Here is a 19,539-nt window from a genome sequence, read left to right as displayed (position 1 = left end):
GACATGCGAAAGAGAAAGAGAGAGACAGAGAGACAGAAAACGGGCCGAATTATTATTTTTGTGCGCGGCCCAGGCTTTGTCTGCGTCGATAAGCGAACAAGAATAAATTGCAATGAATCACGCCGCGAAATGAGAAGTGGCAAAAAGGCAGAGAGCGGCGTCGGCAACGCTTTTTGCGACGAATTAATTGTGATGAGTCATAAACACACTTTTCATGCAATTTGCACTTGAATCGAATTGCGTCAAGCCGAGCCGAATCGGGAATGCTTTAGAAAGCCCGACCGAAATTGATTCAAAATTTTGCGCTTTATTTTTGCTTGGATATAAAATTATTTTTTTGCAAAAATGTAAGGGCTGGTAAGGACAGGGTGCCAAAATTTAATAGTTTTTTTCGGAATATTTTGGATAAAAAACATATTATTTTAAATCTGCTTGTTATTTTTTTTTTAAAGGAACGCAAATCTGCACCAGTCATTATTTATTATTAATGGTTTATTAAACGCAAAATATGCGTGCAACACTCTACATCTAAAGGTTAATCAATTTTTACACATTTTCGCTGCTTCTCTCAAAGTAAGTTTTCTTGCTGTACACTTTTGGATATGATATTTTTCACAAGTCTCGCCACAGAACTTACATCTACAATCATAATTAGGCTCATAGTGAAACGTTACATTATTACAGAAAATATAGTGATATCCATGACAAGCAAATCTTGCAAAAATATGTCTATCAGGAAAATCAGGGCCACGCCAGTTGTCATTAATCATAGTTTCAGTCTCAAAAAACTCAGAACAAATTAACAGTCTATTTGTTTTCTTTTCTTCACAGAACTTTATATACATATCAGTCTCTGGTAGATTAAATCTAACCTGTAAGTCAGTTACATATAAATTGGAGTCTTTCGCAATCAATTCATAACCAGTCATTATTTCAAATTCCTTTTTAGATTAAATGCACTTTGTTGTCAGTATCCATCTCAAATAAAATTTAAAAAAAACATTTTTTCTTTTGCACCATGAACTTAAAGCAATTTTTATTACACATTTTTTGCCTTTTCATTTGTTTTTAAATTTTTAGAAGTTCTATAAGATTTGATTTTACGCATCTTGATTAAAAATTTATATTCTTCGTTCCAGCCAGTTTTTCCGGATAATCCCGGAAGCGGAAAACCCGTACTGACGAAACTGTAAGCCCGGTACAAAATAAATAAATCCTGATTCTCAGCTGACAATGTCAGGTTTGATCGGTTGCTAATTAAACAGTGCGCAGCCTAATATTTCACTAACTCGGCGACGAAAGGAGCCGGTCTGTCAGTGGTAAAAAAAACCGGGCAGCCATTTCATCGTCTCGTGGAAATAAAGTTCTTAATTATCGTGCTCATGTGTGTACAAAAATGGAGTTGAGCAGCGCGAGTGAGTGAGAGAGAGACTGCCGGCACCGCCGACGACTGCCTGGCCGGCCGAGGTTTGCGTTCTCTCGTCTGTAATTTAATATGCAAATGAGGCAGCAAACGTGCTCGGCGCTGGAAAAGTGCGCGGTCTGTGTGTACGTTTATAAATATATCGAGGGGCGAGATTAGTCATAATACGACAATAAAAGGAATAAACGGAATTATTTATCATTGGGGAATAAATCACGGCGCAGAAAAAAGGCGAAAGAACGTCAGTGACCCGAATTTATGGCTTTCTTCTGATTTCGTGCTTGAAATGAGCCTGCCGACGCCATTGTTGGTGCACTGGCTGCAAATAGTATAATTACGCCCGGCCGATAATTAATAATGGAGCAGAGCGGCGCGCACGGAACGGCCTCGTCGTCGTCGGTCAACCGGCGGTTCGACTGACTGACTGACTGATGGCGAGACCCGGCGAATCGTGGCGCTAAAATATTCAGCAAGACACCGAGAGCGTCCGAGCAGCAGCACTGATTGCCAGATGAATTATTAAATTGATTTATTAAGGCCCGCGTATTTTAATGTACGTGGCCGCCACCGCTGGGAATAAATTGAGTCTCAAGTAGCACTGGTGACTTAACAAGCACCATTATGCAGGTCATATTTTTTAAGCCGATGCGTGTGTGAGAGAAAAAGCAGAGGGGCAAGGGTGACAGCCAAATTTTAATTCGGTCCGCGAGTAATCATCGATGGGGATCTGCAGTTGACACTTTAAAACGAGTCCGGGCCTGATGGGATGATGACAGTCTTAAATTTCCCAACGCATAAAATGACGCGAAATAAAAATGGTTTTTACCTGGTGTGTCCGCAGCATTTTCGGCGGCCAGCTGCTGCTGAATGGAAGCGTCCAGCTGGGACTGTCCGATGACCTGGAAGACGTCGCCGATTTCCGTGTGCGGCTCCTTTCCTTCTGTGCGGCGCTGCATTTGGTGCAGTTGCTCCATCTGGAGGTGCTTGATGGACCTGACGTGCTGCAGCATGGGCAACTTGGTGCGGCACGAGAAGATGCAGAGTGCGCAGTTGTAGATGCGCGGCTCGTTTTCCCTGAAGCTGGTCTCGCACTGAGACAGGTGGCGGAAGACCATGCGCGAGATCTCGTGGCGCTGGTGCGCTGCGTGCAGCTGCAGTTTGTGCGCAGAGTTGGTGTAGTAGTCGCACGCGTGGCACCTCACCTGCACCGGGTTGGAAACGCTGACGTACTTGAGCTTCCACTCGTTGCGAACGCCGCCCTCCTTGATGTGGTTGACGTGCTGCAGACGCTGAAGGTGCTTGTCCGTCTTGCAGTGCAGCTGGAAGTTGGCCTTCAGGTTGGTCTTGTACGTGCACAGCTTGCAGACGTAGTTGCCGCCGACCAGCGCCAGGATCTCCTGCTCGCGCAGCTTGGTGCGGTCTTGCGCGAGGTGGTGCGACAGCGCCTCCAGCGAGTCCGTCGTGAACACCGTGCACACGCAGCACTGGAACAGGTAGTTGGGGTTCTGCTCCGGCGCCTCCGGAGGAGGTTCCATCGTGTCCGGGTTGAGGCCCATGTCGACGTGCGGCGCCAACTCGGGCGGCACGTGCGGCGGCAGCTGTCCGCCGGTCATCATTTGGATCAGAAGGGCTTGGTTGTACGCCATGTCGGCCAGGGCGGCCTCGGTGTGCATCGGCTTCTCGGCGGCGGCGCCGGCCTGCAGCGCCGGGTGGAACTGCAGCAGGGCGGCGGCCGTGGCGGGGTCGACGCCCGACGCCGCCATCTGGTTCTGCAGAGCGCTCAGCTGCTGCATGTGTTTGACGTTTTGCTGGAGCACCATCATGTTGTGCGTGTGCTTTTCGCTGGTCATGTGGATGCGCAGGTTGCGCGCCACGTTGGTCTCGTAGTTGCACACGTCGCAGCGGAAAGTGGGCTTGGGCTTGCTGGCGACGGGCGCCGACGGCGAGCTGGGCACGCTGGGCGGCGCCGGCGGACTCAGCGCCGACGACATCTTGGGCTGCGGCATCACCTGCTGCGACGAGTCGTTGCCGGGGCCGGAGGAGGGCGGCACGCCGCCGTTCTGCAGCTCCTGCATGTTGTTGAGGTGCTTGTCCGACTGCATGTGGATGCTGAGGTTGCCCTTGGTGGTGGTGCTGTAGTTGCACACCTCGCAGCGGTACGGCTTGTAGCCGCAGGTGTAGGTCTCGCCGCGCGCCAGCCGCGGGTGCGGCTGGCTGGCGATGCAGTACAAACAGCTCGTCTCGTTCTCTGGATGTTTCTCCTTCATGTGAATCTCCAGCGTCTCTTGGTACTTGTAGTGCCAGTTGCACTTGGGACACTTGAGCGTCTTGCACGAATTGCGCGAGTGCATGCCAGCGAGCAGGCCGCCGCCTCCTTGCGAACCGGCGCCGCCGCCGGCCCCGCCGAGCCGCGACGACGCCAGGATCATCTCGCACTTGTTGCACTCGACGCCGCTCGGTCGGCCCGTCACGTGGTCCGGACACACGCCGATGGTGGTGCCGGTGAGGAAGTTGGGCGGCGCCGAGTTCTGGAACTGAGGTAGCGGCGGCGGCGGCAGCTGGAACTGCTGCTGTTGCTGGTGCATGCCCTGAAGCTGCTGATGCTGCTGCTGCTGCGGATGGGGCGTGCTGGGGGCGGAGGGGGGCTGTTGCAGGGGTGAGGCCGAGTTCGAGCGGTTGGGCAGCGAGGCGGGGCTCTTGCGGGTGAGGTCTTCCGGCGCCGAGGCCGAATCTTTCAAGCTCTGCTCGATGGCGGCGGCGGCCATGAGCGACTTCATGGCGTTGGCCGCCACCAGCGAGGCCGCGACGCTGACGCTGGGCGACGCGGCCCGCTTGGCGGCCGCCGCGGCGGTCACGGCGGGAGGCACGACCGGCTCGAGGAAGGAGACGAGCGGCTCCTTCTCCTTACCGACGCACTGGATGATGGCCGACGCGTTCTTCTGGCCCAGCAGCTCCTTCTCCTCGTCGAGCAGCGCGACGCTGTGGTCGCTGAGCGCGTGCGCGACGAACGACTTGGCGTAGCCGAACGACAGCTTGCAGATGAAGCACATGAGGATGGGTTTGATCGGCACGGCCGTCGGCTCCTCTTCCTCCTGCCCCTGCGTGTCGGCGTCAGTCTTGTGCTTCTTCTCCTGCTCCTCCAGCTTCTTGTCGCGCACCGTGTACACGCGGTAGCTGTGCATCACGGGCACCTCAGGAACTATCTTGCTTTTGCTATCACGCATCAGGGTGGCGTACGCCTGGCCGTACAGCGCGTTGTACAGCCCGGTCGGGTTGCGCGACACGTAGAACGCGTTGGCGATCTGCGGGAAGGCCGGCAGCTGCGACACGTTCGAGCCGTGCGCGTCCACGATGCAGCCGTCCAATTTGGGCAAGTCGACGGCGTCGTCGTCGCTCAACTCGCTGTCTTCGATGATGTAGGCCGACCCGTCCGGGTTGTACACGATCTTGCCGTCGAAACGCTCCACGTCGGCGTCCGACGACTCGTCCGGGTGCTGCGGAATATGGTGGTTGGCGGCGACGGCCGGTGATTGTCTGTCGTCGTCGGCGGTGTCCTCCTCCTCTTCGTCGGAGGCCGCCGCCGCCGCCTGGCTCAGTCTCTGCGGCGCCCGCTTGGTCCGTCGCCGCCAGCTTCCGGACGCTGCCGGCGGCGGCGCCGCCGACGAGGGCGGAGGTGGCGTCGTCGTCGTCATCACCGAAGACGACGACGGTCCGTTTGTCGTGCCGCTGGCGTCGGTGGTCAGCGTCGGCGACGAGCCCTCTTGCAGGATGCTCGGCGCCGACGACGTCGTGGGCACCGTGATCGGCGTTTCACCGATCGTGCTCGCGGTCGGGGTTGGCATCTCTGCCAAAGTGTGTTGCTCTGGGTGGCGGTGGTGGTGCTGGCGGTTGGTGCTCTCGTGCGGACCGCGCAGCCACCATCACATGTTGGCGGGAAATGGACGATGTCTCTGCTCGGGGTGCTGCATTCTCGATTTCAGCTCCACAGCTCCAAACTGCAACACGCGAATAAAAACAAATTGAAATCTCAGCGCAAGAAATTGACAAAGAAATAAGAATTAGTCATTTTTAATTTTCAATTCCATCCCATAAATTAAAGCCACGACCAGGAGCCGAAACTAATCGAGACGAAAAATTAACAGCTTTGTATTCATCGAGTGAGCTGCGTTTAATTCCAACTGTAAAAACCAAATTCGCTCATTTCGAAAAGCACCGAACGTGCTCATTACCGCACGTAATTGGTGACCATTACAACGCCAAAGTCTTTTAACATGCTCGGCAGATAAGGGCCGCGGGACTAATTTTAATTTTCGTGTCGGATCCAGTGGAAAACGGCGGCGCCGCGAAATAATTGCACGCCAGGGTGATTATGCCCTCTGTGAAAACGGATTAAATTATTCATATCTCCATTGATAGCGAGCGAGTCTCCAGCAATAGGCGGAAAGGAAGCGAAAGAGTGAGCTTAGCGCTGGTGACCGTCGTGCTCGAAAATAGCCGTGCATGTTGAGCAATAATTTACTCCTCCGCCGTTAATAATAAGAGTGATTATTCAGACCATTAACATTATTTCTCCCTTCGCGCAGTTGTAATTCAAATGCACGCGCTGTCGGTCCGGCCAGCGTGTACAATTATTGAAATTATTATATGAGGAAATTGGAAAAGGCAAGGACACACCGCACGACACAGTATTCCCTCCTTTTTCCAGCCGTAATCTCGGCCGGCCAGACAATTAACTATTCCTTTTTATTGTATTTATTATAATGTGGCCGCGGCTGCTGATTACTATTTGAGCAATAACGCCGGCCAGCACGAGTCGCTTATCAAAAAATTAAATAAATTTGGTAATTTATGCGCGCGGCCGACAGCAGCTGGGGAATAATTTCCAGTTTGATAGGCCGGCACGAAATAATAATAATTCCTGCTCTTATTTAAATGTTCTAATTCCGAATCGGAATGGAAACACAGCAGCCGCATGCATTTCCATAATAAAAAGTGCACGCCGACTCACTCGTTCTTTTTTATGCGGCGCGCGCGGACAAATAAACACAAATTATTATTTCAAAGCTCTTCCGGTTTAATCAGACATCGGCTCTTCACACCGCAGTTTATTTTATTCCGTGCTCTATGGGAGCCTTCGAACTTGAAAATCTAGCAAAAAACAAATCGCATTCCCACGACACACACACAAAAACCGCCGTTCAGGTTTGCGCGTCTTTTCGAAATTATTCAATTGTGCGGCGCGGAGAGCAAAAGAGAAAATAAAAGGACGGCCGAGCAGTGAGCCTTTAATTTTTTTGTAATTATCACATTGTTTTCGGAGCTGTTCGACGTTCGTGCCTTCTTGCTCGCCGAGTGAGTTTGATTCCAAGCGCCCGCGGCCGTGTTTTAATGTGTATGCGTGCTGCCCGATTACTGCTCACTATATATTTATTTATTTATTGTTGTGTGAGCGAGCGAGCCTGAGCGAGAGCGAGTGAGCGAGCTATAGTGAGAGAGAGAGAGAGAGAGAGAGAAAAACGGACAGACGAGGCGCCGAGCGGTGCAAAATGCGCCAAATTATAAGCCCGGCCGGGCCGGCAACACCAGATATCCGAAGGGTCCGTTTGATTCTTTCGCCTCTTTAGCGTCATTAAGTCAAATAGACGCGTCGCCGGCTATAATTAAAAGCAAGATAGAAAGGTCTTACTCGCGGCTGTTTCCCCTCCGGTTGCGAGCGAGCACCAGCAGAGCGGCTAATCGATTTCCCTCACTTTCCGTATTGATATGCGAGCGCGGCGGCTATAAAATCGCTCACTTTTTATTGTCAGCGATTTTTGCAAACTTTTGTTCCCACTTTTACGACGTGAACCGCAACTTGAGTTGTAAATCTTGCTGATTTTTCCAGTTTTTCGGATTAATTTGATGCAGATCCCTCAGCCACGGTGATTTACGACCGCGTTGACTTTTGCTCCGAATAAAAAAACGCGGGAATTCGGGGACAGCAATAAAATATTCGCTGCGGCAGTAACATACATATTTGACACCTCCATTTCGTGTTTTTTATATTAGATTAGATTTTTGAAAAAATTTGCTTTCACGGATAATCCGCTCGGCGGCGCGCATTCCATCTGTCAGCCGGTTGAAAAGATTCGAGGATTGCTTCATTTCTGATCAAGACCTCAGTCGCTCAATTGCGAGATTTGTGCCGAATCATGGAGGCAGTCATTAAGACTGTCCTCGTTGCACGTTAAAATTCATGCTAATAAGTGCAAATCATCTGTCCAAACAGCCGCAGACGCGCAGCAAAAAAGCTTTCGAGTGAATTTCAGCAGCTTTGCGTGGAAACAATAAAGAGCCTTCGAGACGTGAAAACCGTGTACGGCACACACACACACAGATAATAATTACAAAAGCGTAGTTTCTCTGATTGGCTCCGGGGCGCAAGTAATTTTTCAGCCTTCGTCGTATTATAATTACGTGAACCGAAAAGCGGTCGGCGCTGGAATTATATCTGTGTGCGAGATGATGACGATAATAATAAGATGCGCGTATTATTAAAATAATAGAGGCCCATATTGTCTAGACGCGCGTGTATTTTTCTCCTCGCGTCTCGTTTTTCGAGAAGACGCATCACGCAATTAGACGAAAAGGGGAATAATAATAATCGATGACGCCTCGGGGGTTGCTTTTCGAGGCCCCATCTGCTTCTCGTGCGCGCTTTTTGATTCTATCGCCGCAATCCAGATCGTTCGCGGAATCGCTTTGTAAAACCGCACTGTGGGGATTGCTGCGAGAATTATTGTTTTAACTCTTTGCCGCCTACCCGAATCATCATCAAAAAAAAGGAATGCTAAAGATCCGATGAAAAAATGAAGGACCATAAAAATCTACAATGGTCTTATTTTGTGTTTATCAAGAGGTAGTAAAATACAGGTATCATCGACGGATTATCTCACTGCTTGGTGCATTTAGAAAAAGGTGCAAGGTGCAGGAAAACAAGAAGTGCAGTGTTTGGATCATTGTAATTGACAGGAAGTAGGTTTGGATATTTCACGAAATTTTTTGAAGAGGAATGAAAGCCTGGAAAATGCTTGTTGCCAATGTATAAATTCAGTTAAAGCCTAAATTGTAATTTTTTTAGAAAATTGGCTGGAAAGTTAGCGTACTTTTGAAATGGTAATGGCTGTCTCCTTACTTGAAATCCGATTTAATTTCAAAACCAAGAGTTTCCCCAACAAGTGGCATACACCGTTGGACAGATCTCGACGAGAAGAATCAGAATATGCCAAGAAAATATGTTCAAGCACTGCAAATTTTGGAGAAAATTGGCAAAATTTGAATTTTTACTGTACAAAGGTATCCTTTTTTCTATTGCAAATTGTTCAACAAATTGTTTTTCGATCAATTCAAATAATTTTCAATTGTTGCCCTGTATCATTCCACTTTAAACCACGTTAAATTTTTAAATTTCCCGCAGTTAAAATAATATACCACTGAATATCAAGCCCGGAATCTGAACGAATTTGCAGAAACGCAAAGTGCAAATTCGAAAAACAGGGTGAAATGTGGGCCAGAAATCAATACGGGCCGCACATCCCCGAGGTGTCAAAAAGCAGCGGACGCGAGTAGGGGCGAGTGGGTGGATTTTCGGTTGTTTTGAGCCGCTGTTGTTTTAATGTGCGTGAAAAAAAGAGCGGCGAAACGCGCAGGGGAGCTGTTTTAATGAAGTAAAACGCGTGAGTCATACGCACAAAGCCGGCGAGCGAGAGGAAAAATGAGGATGGATTGGAAGGCTCGCGCGTAATGTAATTTGCCGCCGCCGCCGCCGTCGAGCATTGTGTTTTATTTTTTTATTCGCGCTAGCTACCCCGAGCGCACCCTGCTTTTTATAAAAAATACTCAATTATGAGCGCTGGGGAGAGCTGCCAATCGATACACTCAAATTGATGCCTTTGATCGCGGGCAAGACAAACTGACAAGTTCTGCTTCAAGGGGGTTGGAATTAGTCGCGTTAAAACCTCTAGGCTGCTTCTGTCCCTTTTTTTCGATTCAGCTGGGAACTTCTGATGCAATAAAATTGTTCCAAATCAAAAATAATTTGAGGGTTGCGTCATTATTTTGATATTGCAGGAAAAAAACAATCAAAACAAGAAATCGATTTTAGAGATTCTCGTCTTGTTTTCCGAGCGGCGAGAACGGGTCAAACTTATTTACCGGCGGTGCTCTCGGAGGCTGTCTGTCGTTCATGAATAATTGAGGTTTTGTTTGCATACTACATCACTGGCGTTGAAAGCGAACACTCACATTCGAGTGCGTACTTCATTCCTGTTCCTCGCGCGTCGCAATCAGAAAAAAAGTGCATTGCTGACAATCAAACGCGAGCGGCCGACGCAAGTAAGTGTATCGAGTGTCGCCACAGCGATTATTATTATTATTTATCCCCCCAACAATGCAGCGGCGCATTGTTGCGACTCGCCGCTTGATGGTGCTCGAAACAGTTGTGCAAATAGAACACTTTGATTGGCACTCGATGGTGCTGGCGACAATTGGTAACAATGGCAGGTAGTTCCAATCAGCACCAGAAACCAGAAATTATCTGTCAAAGGGTTTTCATATTTTGTGTGAATTTAAACTGCTTGAAAGACAAAAATGATTTTTTTTAAATAAGAGTTTACCAGGACAATTAGAAACATTTTTTTTATTAATTTTTGGCTCTAGAAAGCAATTAAATTTTTAATCTTTGTGGAATTTAGCAGAAATTTGTCTTTAAAAAGTGCAATAATTAAATCAGTGCCGATCGTGAGAGTCAATTATGTTTCAGATTTGTTTCAATTTCTCGAGGAATTAAACTTGTCCACGTTTCTTGACTTAAGATTCCTCTCGTCCTGATATAATTTCACGAATTGTTAAATAAAACATGATTTTCCGTGGCTTACAAACTTTGGAGCCGAATTTCTTGAATTAAATAAAATATTTTATGTAAAAAAAATTATTTACTAATTTTTGCCAACAAGTTAAAATTTAATTTTTAAAATTTTGCAGTCCAGACAACTTTTCTTTTCCTCCTGCAAATAAAATTATGCAGTTTTTGGCGAGTTCTGTTCCCCATTGGAGTTCGACCGCATTTTCCCGCCGTAAAAATCAGTTTCGGGAAATTTGACGGGCCCATTGCGGAGCGTCGTCCGCCGGGGTTGCCGCCTGTTGAGGCACTTTTCTCCTGCACTCTCAATTTCGCCTTTTGGGATATTGCGTTAAGAAACAAAATGGGAGCAGTTTACATGCAGAGAGCAAAGGGTGGGGCCTTGAGTTCGCGCGCGGCAGCGGCGGCGGCACCGCCGACTCGTCCGCTCCCTTTTATGTATACCATTTTTCCCACTTGACTCGCAGGCACTGACTGAACGAACGAACCAACGAACCAACTGACTTGCAAGCCTTTTTTCCTAAGTAAGCGTGCAAAAGGAGCGAAATCTCTTCTCTCTCTCTGCTCTGCTCTGCACCGGCTTTTTGCACACATGTACCCAGTGCTCCTCAAGAATTCAATTAAGTGCCATACACACACGCAGACATGCTGGAGAGGCGCGCGCGGGCCGCCCAACCACCACCCCTCGGGCCTCTCATATTTATAAGTCGGCGCCAGCCAGCCAGCCGGGCAGATTAGTGGTGCATGCTGCCCTCTTTTGCACCCTGCCAAAAATCGAGAGTGCCGCTAAAGGCTCATGTTTATTGCTCGCCCCTCCAAGAGTTCAAGCCACAATTTTTATCATAACAATTTTGGGGAAAACGAAAATAAATTTCGCAAAGACCAACAAGTAAACAGCATGCCACTCAATTTTTACCAATTTCTTGAGCAAGAATTGCAAGAAATGAATTTATTCCATTTTTCTTCTGTGAAAATCTAAAACTTCGTTCGGAGAGCTCAAAATTTCCTCCACTGTGCAGATATTTTCTTTTAAATTGCCATTTTGCGGCCTCAATTTCTCCAAAAATTTATCTCTGACAATTTTTCAAGTCGAGTTTATTTGCAAAAATTAGGAAATTATTGAAAAATAAGGTGAAAACATTGCCTACAAGAAACTGGTAAAAATTGAAAAAAAAACGCATTTTACCTCTGCACTGCATTTTTTTAAATGCGTGTTTTTTTGCAACCCTGGCAATTTCAGATTTTGCCAAATTTAATGATAAAATAAACGGCTTCTCAATGATTTCGATTCATATCGTTGCGATAGCGATCTATCTAACGGAGTGCGAATTAAGATAATAAATCGCGTAAATAAACAAAATTATAATTAAATGGGAAAGATAAAATTTGATAACTCCCTGTGGAGCATTGATGTAGAAACAAAATATGACCCATTAAAATCTGATTAAATTCTGATTTAAAATTAAAAACATCTTCCCAAAATGTCTGGATTTTAGGATTATTTCCTCACATCGTGGTATAACAGAAAATTTAAAGTATTTATCCTATATTTCTGTAATGGACGGGTTTATTTTGACTGCTTTCAGATCATTCTCCGAACTACTCAGAATGCATCTATCCATCCAGTCTCTGTGAATGTGAGGACGCGGCGCAGGGAGGCAGCTAGCCAGCCTCCCGCGAGCACATGATTTTCTCTCCTGCTTCCTGCAGCAAGCAAGCAAGCACTCTTCATTTATTTATTTAGATTTTCCCGTGGCAGAAGACGCGGGAGCGTGTGACACCAGCTCTAGCTCTTTTGTGCCCGCGTCACGGCTCATTTTGCATGTGAATGGGGGGCGCGCGGGGGGAAAGCGTGTGTTTTTCAGGTGCCTGCGTTTTGTTTTCCACCTTGGCTGTTGGGGTTTGTTTTCCTGCACTCTCGCTTTCTTTTTATTTCTCGTGTGCTGACACGTTGCGGGGGCACATTGTCTTGCGATGTGTTGTGACACGACGACTCAAAATAATTGCCCCTCTCGTTATATTATACATATTATTCCTGCACCGCGCACACCGCACAGACAGACATGCGAATCTCGCTCCGGTTTCGCTTTGTCAGAATCGGCGGTGTCAAAATATTTCCCCGTTCGAGCGTTTTATCGATTCGGACATCACCTGGCTCGGTGTGGAGCCGAGAAAAAAATATATATATCATGGTCATTCACACCACGGAGAGGGCGAGTGCCGAGTGCCGCGTGTCCATTGATGCACTGACCTACCGCATATCATCCCCCGCGGGCGCAGGGGGTGGCCGGCCGCAGCCCGGCCAGAAATTGGCCCACAATTTAGTTTTAAATTTAGGCAGCTGCGGTGTGTTTACAGAGCAGCAGCAGAAAAGGCGCTGCGTTGATTTTTTAATGCCTCTATATCTGAACTTTTTTCACAGAAAAATAAACAGATGCGTGTGTGTGCGTCTGTGTGTGTCTGTGGAGGAGTAAATGGCCGTTTCCGTTGCCCCTCTAGCCGCGCCGTCGGAATGTCAAAGGGGTAAAGACACTTGGCCTCCTGGTCAACTTCCTTAAAACGCCAGATTTCACGTTGGCCGACCGGAAATCGGAGCATTTCTCCACGCCAACAACATTTCCAAACGGTCCGTGTGATCGATTCGCCTCAAAGGCACTCTGCAACTCTTTTCTCAACCGACGCAGTGAATTTTCTCTCTTGTTTATTCAAGTGGCATCGGCACCGAAATATGAATAAGATGATCCGCTCGGGCTCGCTCGCTCGGCTCTCGAGGGCTCTTGGCTCTTTTTGAATTTTACTGTCGATACAAATTCACTTGAAGAGATATTAAAGATTTATTCCCGAGCAAATGCAGATGCCGCAGCTGTTACTCATCAGCATTGTTGCGAGCCGCGCCATTGTTGTGCGTGAATATGTATGGCGTGATTTGGCAAAAATCCACCGCAGTCTCTGCGTCAGAGGGGACGCGAAATTTGATCAACTGGATCAATTAGGAAAGAGGGAGGAAGATGAGATTTCGACTTCTGACTGTGCAATTTCCGCCCAAGACGCAGATTCGACGCTTTCGGAAATGAAGCAAAAATTGCGGTTCCTCATCGCAAACAGGCCCCTCTGGATATTGAGAGAAATTGGGGTTTCTTGTTCAAGAACCAATGATTTTTACTTGAATTTCTTTTAAAATTACAAATGAAAATTCTCTTAAACTAAAGCCGAAATTCCAATTTCAAACCGCAGGGGGATTTATGGATTTCTTTTTATTTTAGATGTTAAATAAGACATTTTTCTAGACTGTTTTAAAATAACTCTTTAAATTTTTGCAGAGGGAAATTAATAAAATGGCTTGCAATCTTGGAAAATGTATCATTTGTGAAGACGCCTATTTTCCTTTTTGATTAGACATAAATAATGTTTTCAGAGCAATCAGTTTCCTCCGGAGCCAGAGTTGCATTTGCTTACCACCCGGTTTTCTCACCACTGGTTTTTACCACTCAATTTTTACCAATTTCCTGCGCAAGAATTGCAAGAAATTAATTTAATCCATTTTTCTTCTGAGAAAATCTAAAATTTCGGGCGGAAGTGCTCAAAATTTCCTCCGCTGTGCAGATATTTTCTTTTAAATTGTCTTTTTGCTGCCTCAATTTCTCCAAAAATTTATCTCTGACAATTTTTCACGTCGAGATTATAAGCTAATAATTAGTAAATTATTGAAAAATAAGGTAAAAACTGCAAGAAGCTGATAAAAATTTAATAAAACACATTTCACCACTGCACTGCATTTTTTTAAATGCGGGTTTTTCGCAACCCTGCGCGTCTCAAGCCAAATCCGAGCCGTTGCATCGGCCATTTTCTCATTTCATAATTAATTACGCACACACCCAACCTTCGGCACGACCGATCCCCAGTGCGGAGGTCTGGAAATTATCCAATTCCCTCTCTTCGTTAATATTTGTTTGGTAAAATTCATTTGTCCTTCTCCTGCGCGCCGCATGTTTGAGCGTGCGACACAATGTGGCTCATTTTGCGTTGCTCCACGCCGCTTCTCTCTCTCTATCTCGGCTCTGCCATGCAGCGACGGAATTAATAATAAAGAGAGGAAAGGTGAAGCCCGATCAATCTATAGGCATTTTCTGGAGGGACACCTGAACAAACGCAGCTCCCGAGATAACAATCGCGCATGCAGGGATGGGGCGCAAATAATGAAATGCCGGCCTTGTTTCCCTCTCGATGGGTGCATCACATTGAGCCAACGGTATATATATAAAACTACAAGCAAGGGCCTTCAAAATTGCACCGAACCGAACCATGTGTGTGTGTGCATGCGTTGTATTTTCTCATTTGAAAATTGATGATGCGTCAAAGGGAAACAGAGGAAATAAATGTTGAAATCTATAGAACATTATTTTCTTTTTTAAATGGAGCACAACGTATGTACATGCCTAAAATTTCGTAAGTTGTTTTATATAGAGCACTTCTTAAACAACCTTTTTTTGCAAAAAATACTTTATAATTAATTATTATTATAATCGTCAGGGTGAATCAAATAAAATTATCCAGTATTTTCAATCAAAGCGGTACGCCCTTTTTCACAATTGATTCAATCAAAGTTATTTTATCGGCAAGGAATAAAAATTAAACTTTACGACTACCTTGAGCTTCAAGGATTGCGATTTTGTTGATGCGAGAGGCACAAAAACGGCATCGTCTTCAAAGCAGCGAGAGTTTCGCTTTCGCCCTCCTTTAATTATTATCTTAGCCCCCCGGGGGGCTAGTCAAAGGCGATGAAAAGGAATTAAACTCCGACCCAGGCAGATTGTGAATACACACACATCATGCCTGTGCACACATATTACATATTTTATTCTATACGTGTATATAGATATAATATAATCGTGCTGGCTGCGCTGCCTCATTCAAGGATGTTTTGAGACAAAAAAGATTCATAAAGAGACTCGTCGTCGACGTATACACACACACACATACAAAAAGCAGGCAGCTCTTTCTTTCTCTGCTGCTGCTCTTATCTCGAATCAGAAAAAGAGAGGAGCTATACCTGGCCGTCCGTATTCAAAAGACACATGCTCAGAGGTTATTTAAAAAATTAAGAAGGGTGTCCCCCCAGCCTCAGCCTCAGCCTGGCAGCAGCATCGCTAAGAGCGAGGAGAGGCGTAGAGGAGCGTTGCCTAATTTTTAATCTTGCCTGGAATGTCGCCGTATTGTTTTTATTGGGGCCCTGCTGCCGTAATTAAAAATTTAGAAAGAGAGAGAGAGAGAGTGCGCGCGGGAGACGATTATCTGACTAACAAAGGTGGCGGCTGGGGGCGAGGGAAATTAATGGATTTGTTTTACGACCAGGCTTTCAGCCTCAAGGTTCTCCTGGTCAGGAACAGTACCAGCAAAAAACGAGCGCGGGGACGCTGCTTTTGTTTCCCGAAACCCGCGTTTTTTCGAATTTGCCCGGTTAGATTCGGCTATATGGTCAATTCGCATTCGATCTTGATAGGCCGGCGGATTTATTTTCAGTTCACGAGAGAGGAGGAAGGCGAGCAGCTTAGCTCGCCTGCCAAAAGGGTCGACCTTGACTTATCCATTGGAAGAAAATTATTGCCGTGTGACAAAGGCGAGCGTGCGACAATTAAAATTTCGTTTTAAAGGGTTTCCGCTTTTCATGACTCGGGTAGTTAAAAAAAACAAGGGTTACGCTCACACGTGCATTTTCCTCCCCAATGAGCCTAAAACGCCTGCAGCAAGCAGCACAAGACAAAAGGTCGGTCTCATTGTGCTCACAAGAATCAGGTATGTGCGTGGCTTCCAATTTTTCTCGCTGGCAGATGGGTATCGCGCTCTCAGCAGGAGCCAAAATTCTTTTCTAAACAGATGGCTGGAGTTTTGGGGCGTTGGGGGCCACTCCAGGCAGGTCATTGTCTATTTGCGTAAATGAGCACCCCTGACATGCTAACAAAAGACCCGCAGTCGGCATTAGTTGAGAGGTTTTCACTCGCGAGGAAAATTTCAAGGCAGCGAGCGGTTAAGTTAGTTTGGAACAACTTGAGATGAATTATTTAATTCCATTACAAGAGGTGCATCTCAAGTACTGATAAGCTCGGCGAAATGTTTATCTCAAGTTTTAAAGATGTCAGGAACATTAATTGCATCTTCCTGAAGTGTTTGAATTTGAACAGTAATGTCCAGCCCTAATTCTTGAGCTACGGCTAAGATTTCTTGTTCCTTCATTGGAATTTATCAAGAAATAATTTTTAATACCGTTCTGAATTTTGTGTTTAGAATATTAAATAATGGTACAAAGTTTTATTGATGGGTAGAAATGCATCCCTTATGATTTAAAAGAACTTGGAATCAAAAGGCTTTTCTCCGGTGCTTTCGTTGTTTATGCAACAAAAATAAAATTTTGTTACTTGATATAGCTGGCGACATTTATAGTAATTCAAAAATAAACAGAGAAAATCTACGCTAGAAAGCGAAATTGCATAGTGAGGACATAAATGACCGTTTGGTGGAAAAATGAGAATTTATTTTAAAATCCGTCACGCAGTGGGTGATGAATTTTTTGAATTTTTCTTCTAACACCTGACAATAATGGGTTTCCAGGTAAACAGCACCTTTGTTAAGGAGACTTTCAAAGGTGCAAACAAGAACAGCACAGTATGAATATTGTGTGGTTGGCTCGGAGAATGACCATTTTTACCCTGAGAGGTGTTTATTGTTCGCATAGGATAAACCGCTGCTTATGGGGTGTCATCTATTGGACATCGGTACTTTATCTTACATCTTACCGGGTTAACGCACGATTTCCCACAAAGAAAAAGAATGGGTGTGCAGCAAAATATGTATTTTAAACTGAATGGAACCTCACTATTAAGGATAAGCCGCTAAACCTTGAACCTCAACAAGCATCATGTGTCGCGTGTCTTAATATTTCCCACTTTTCCCCGTGTTAAGTTAACAAATATAGACAAAATGCATTTTGGGCCTTAAAGGAGAGTCGAACGATCTGATTTCGCTTTAATCGGTGGCGGCGAATGGCGCGCTCCGGCGCAGCATCCAGGCGAAATTTTAATGCGGGGTTGGAGTGGCAATTAAAACTGCGTTGGGCGACCGACACCTATCATTAAAATCCCCGTCTCTTAATTACAGCGCTAATTTGGGCGTCAGCGATGATTTTCGGACTTTGCCGGAAATTGATAGAATTTGCATGAGACTCGATTCTCACAATCCATCCACGATGTAATTTTGATTAATTAATTCAATTGTTTGTTTGTTTGAGAGAAATTTAATCCGCGGGCAGAGAAGAAACAGAGCCGTGTGGCCCCAAGGTTGGCTCGTTTCATTGTTACAAGCCGCTCGCCTATTATTATTAACAACTACAGATGTAATTATATTTGTGCAATCTAATTAAACGGCAGAGGCACGAGAGGGAGGGAGTGCGGGAGTGCGGCGAGGGCCGAGACGCCGGTGACGGCAGCCGGGCCGCCGTCGCCCGCCAACCGGGCCGGCGAATCCGTCGCACCGGTCAAACCGCGAGTTCCGCTTTTTCACATCTTTAAATTGAGCTAGCAGGTTTTTTAAAGTGGTTACGCACACCAGAAGATAAACCTCCATAATTTTAAAAATTTCACCCATAATTTTTTGTTTTTAAATTTTCCCGGGAAAACCTAACAGCTGGTAAATATTATTGTCGTTTCACCCCTTTCGGTAGAAGGAAATTTCATCCCTTTTTTTAAAGATATAGATTCGGATAGCAATTAGCACGCACCCGGGGCGGAGGGCCTGCTTTGTGGCGCCTTCGGTGTTGGGGGGGTGCACTGACCACAAAGCACGTGGACTTACGTACCTTGGGTTCATTTATGGTCGGCGGCACTGAGTCCGATCTGCTTGTTGTTTAATCCAGACAGGGTTGGCGCGGTATACAATAGGAACTAGCACTGATATTGATAATAATACAAATTGATCGACACACACGTCTCGGACACTTGAAATAGGAACTTTTCGTGTTTGCAGGCGGGCGGCTCGGAGGAAAGGGAAGTATATTTGTGAAACTAGTGTTCCGCTGTCCGCTGCTCGGGGGGTGTCCTTCCGTTCGCTTCTGGCAGTCACTCACACGGTGCACTTGCTATCATTGCGGAACGTGTGCGGTTGCTATGTTCTCGTAAGGGCAGTCGGACTCACACTGCTGGGCCTTCTGCATAATCAATCGTACTTTTCTGTAGTCGAGAGAGAGAGAGAAAAAGTCTAGCAGCGAACGCGGCGGGAGGGGTGGTAAATAAAAGAAGCAGTATCGCTCGGTGGAGGGGGGAAATATGTGTAGATCAAGGAAGGCGGCGGGCGGCAGTGTCGGCGGCGGCGGTGGAGGCCGAATAACTAAGGGAGGGGAATTAAGAAGAGAAAAAATTTATAAGCGAATTCAGCGGGCGCGAGGAGCGGGTGCGCGTGGTGGGGGATAAAAAAGAGAAGAAGGTAAAATTTGCGCGCGTCGTCGTGCATCTCGTCTTGCTGCTGCTGTCGCCCGCCAAAACCGAGGAGGAAAAGAAATTTCGCCCACCAGCAGCGGGTGGACGAGGGAGGAGAGTTGGATATATTCTACATGCGCGCTAACCGTGCTCGCGTGCTCATATAACGCCTTTTTCTTAAGTTTTCCCGGCCTCCCATCCCACCTCGTCTCGCTCGCTCTCAAGAGAGAGAGAGGAAAATCTTCCCTTTATTTTCCGCGGCGCCATCCCCGCTTTCTTTTTAAATATTCTTCCCCTCGCGCCAAGCGCCAGCCAGCGAGCCAGCCACCCCGCCCCGAGGGTTGTTTTTCCGTGAAATTAATAATTAATGAGTGCAGCCGCCTCTTTCTTTATTTCTTTCTCTTTCTCTGGCTGGCCATCTCGGCCGGAAGCGGCCTCCAGTTCGACACCCCATTATGCAAATAAATGCCGAGCTGCATTTGCATTTTGCACGAAAGACGAAAGACGCCGGCCACCAAGGCCAGGATACGTGGGTGAGTGAGTGCTCCTTGAGGGATGGAGCACAGCCGCCACCCCCGTGTCCCCGAATCTCAAATTGCCACTCGAGATTTCGAGCTCCGCTAATTAATAAAAAATATGTACTGCAAAACACGACTCGCTCGCAGTCAGTCAGCAGGGGATTTTTTTCCTCCCTCAAACTAGAAATAAAAATTATTTTAAATATAATATTTTTTATTAATTTCATTACTAAT

General features: G+C 46.5%; 1 protein-coding gene across 5 annotated transcripts in view; it reads right to left on the bottom strand.

Moving 5' to 3' along the window:
- The window catches only part of zfh2 (Zn finger homeodomain 2), a 230,132-nt gene extending 211,595 nt beyond the window's left edge, over positions 1-18,537 (bottom strand). For 4 of the 5 annotated variants that reach the window (XM_065483201.1, XM_065483202.1, XM_065483198.1 and 1 more), the window contains exons 1-2: positions 18,172-18,536; positions 2,250-5,418 (exon numbers count right to left, since the gene is read on the bottom strand). In XM_065483201.1, the coding sequence (XP_065339273.1) occupies positions 2,250-5,265 (3,016 nt within the window). In that variant the 5' untranslated portion in view covers positions 5,266-5,418; positions 18,172-18,536. Of the gene's footprint in view, positions 1-2,249; positions 5,419-18,171 lie in introns of all 5 variants that reach the window. The other variant, XM_065483197.1, reaches the window with a different exon arrangement.
- Between the last annotated feature and the right edge of the window lie 1,002 nt (positions 18,538-19,539).

This window comes from Cloeon dipterum, chromosome 3, assembly GCF_949628265.1.
Source record: "Cloeon dipterum chromosome 3, ieCloDipt1.1, whole genome shotgun sequence".
Classification (NCBI taxonomy): Eukaryota; Metazoa; Arthropoda; class Insecta; order Ephemeroptera; family Baetidae; genus Cloeon; species Cloeon dipterum.
This window is presented reverse-complemented; position numbering and strand designations above follow the sequence as displayed.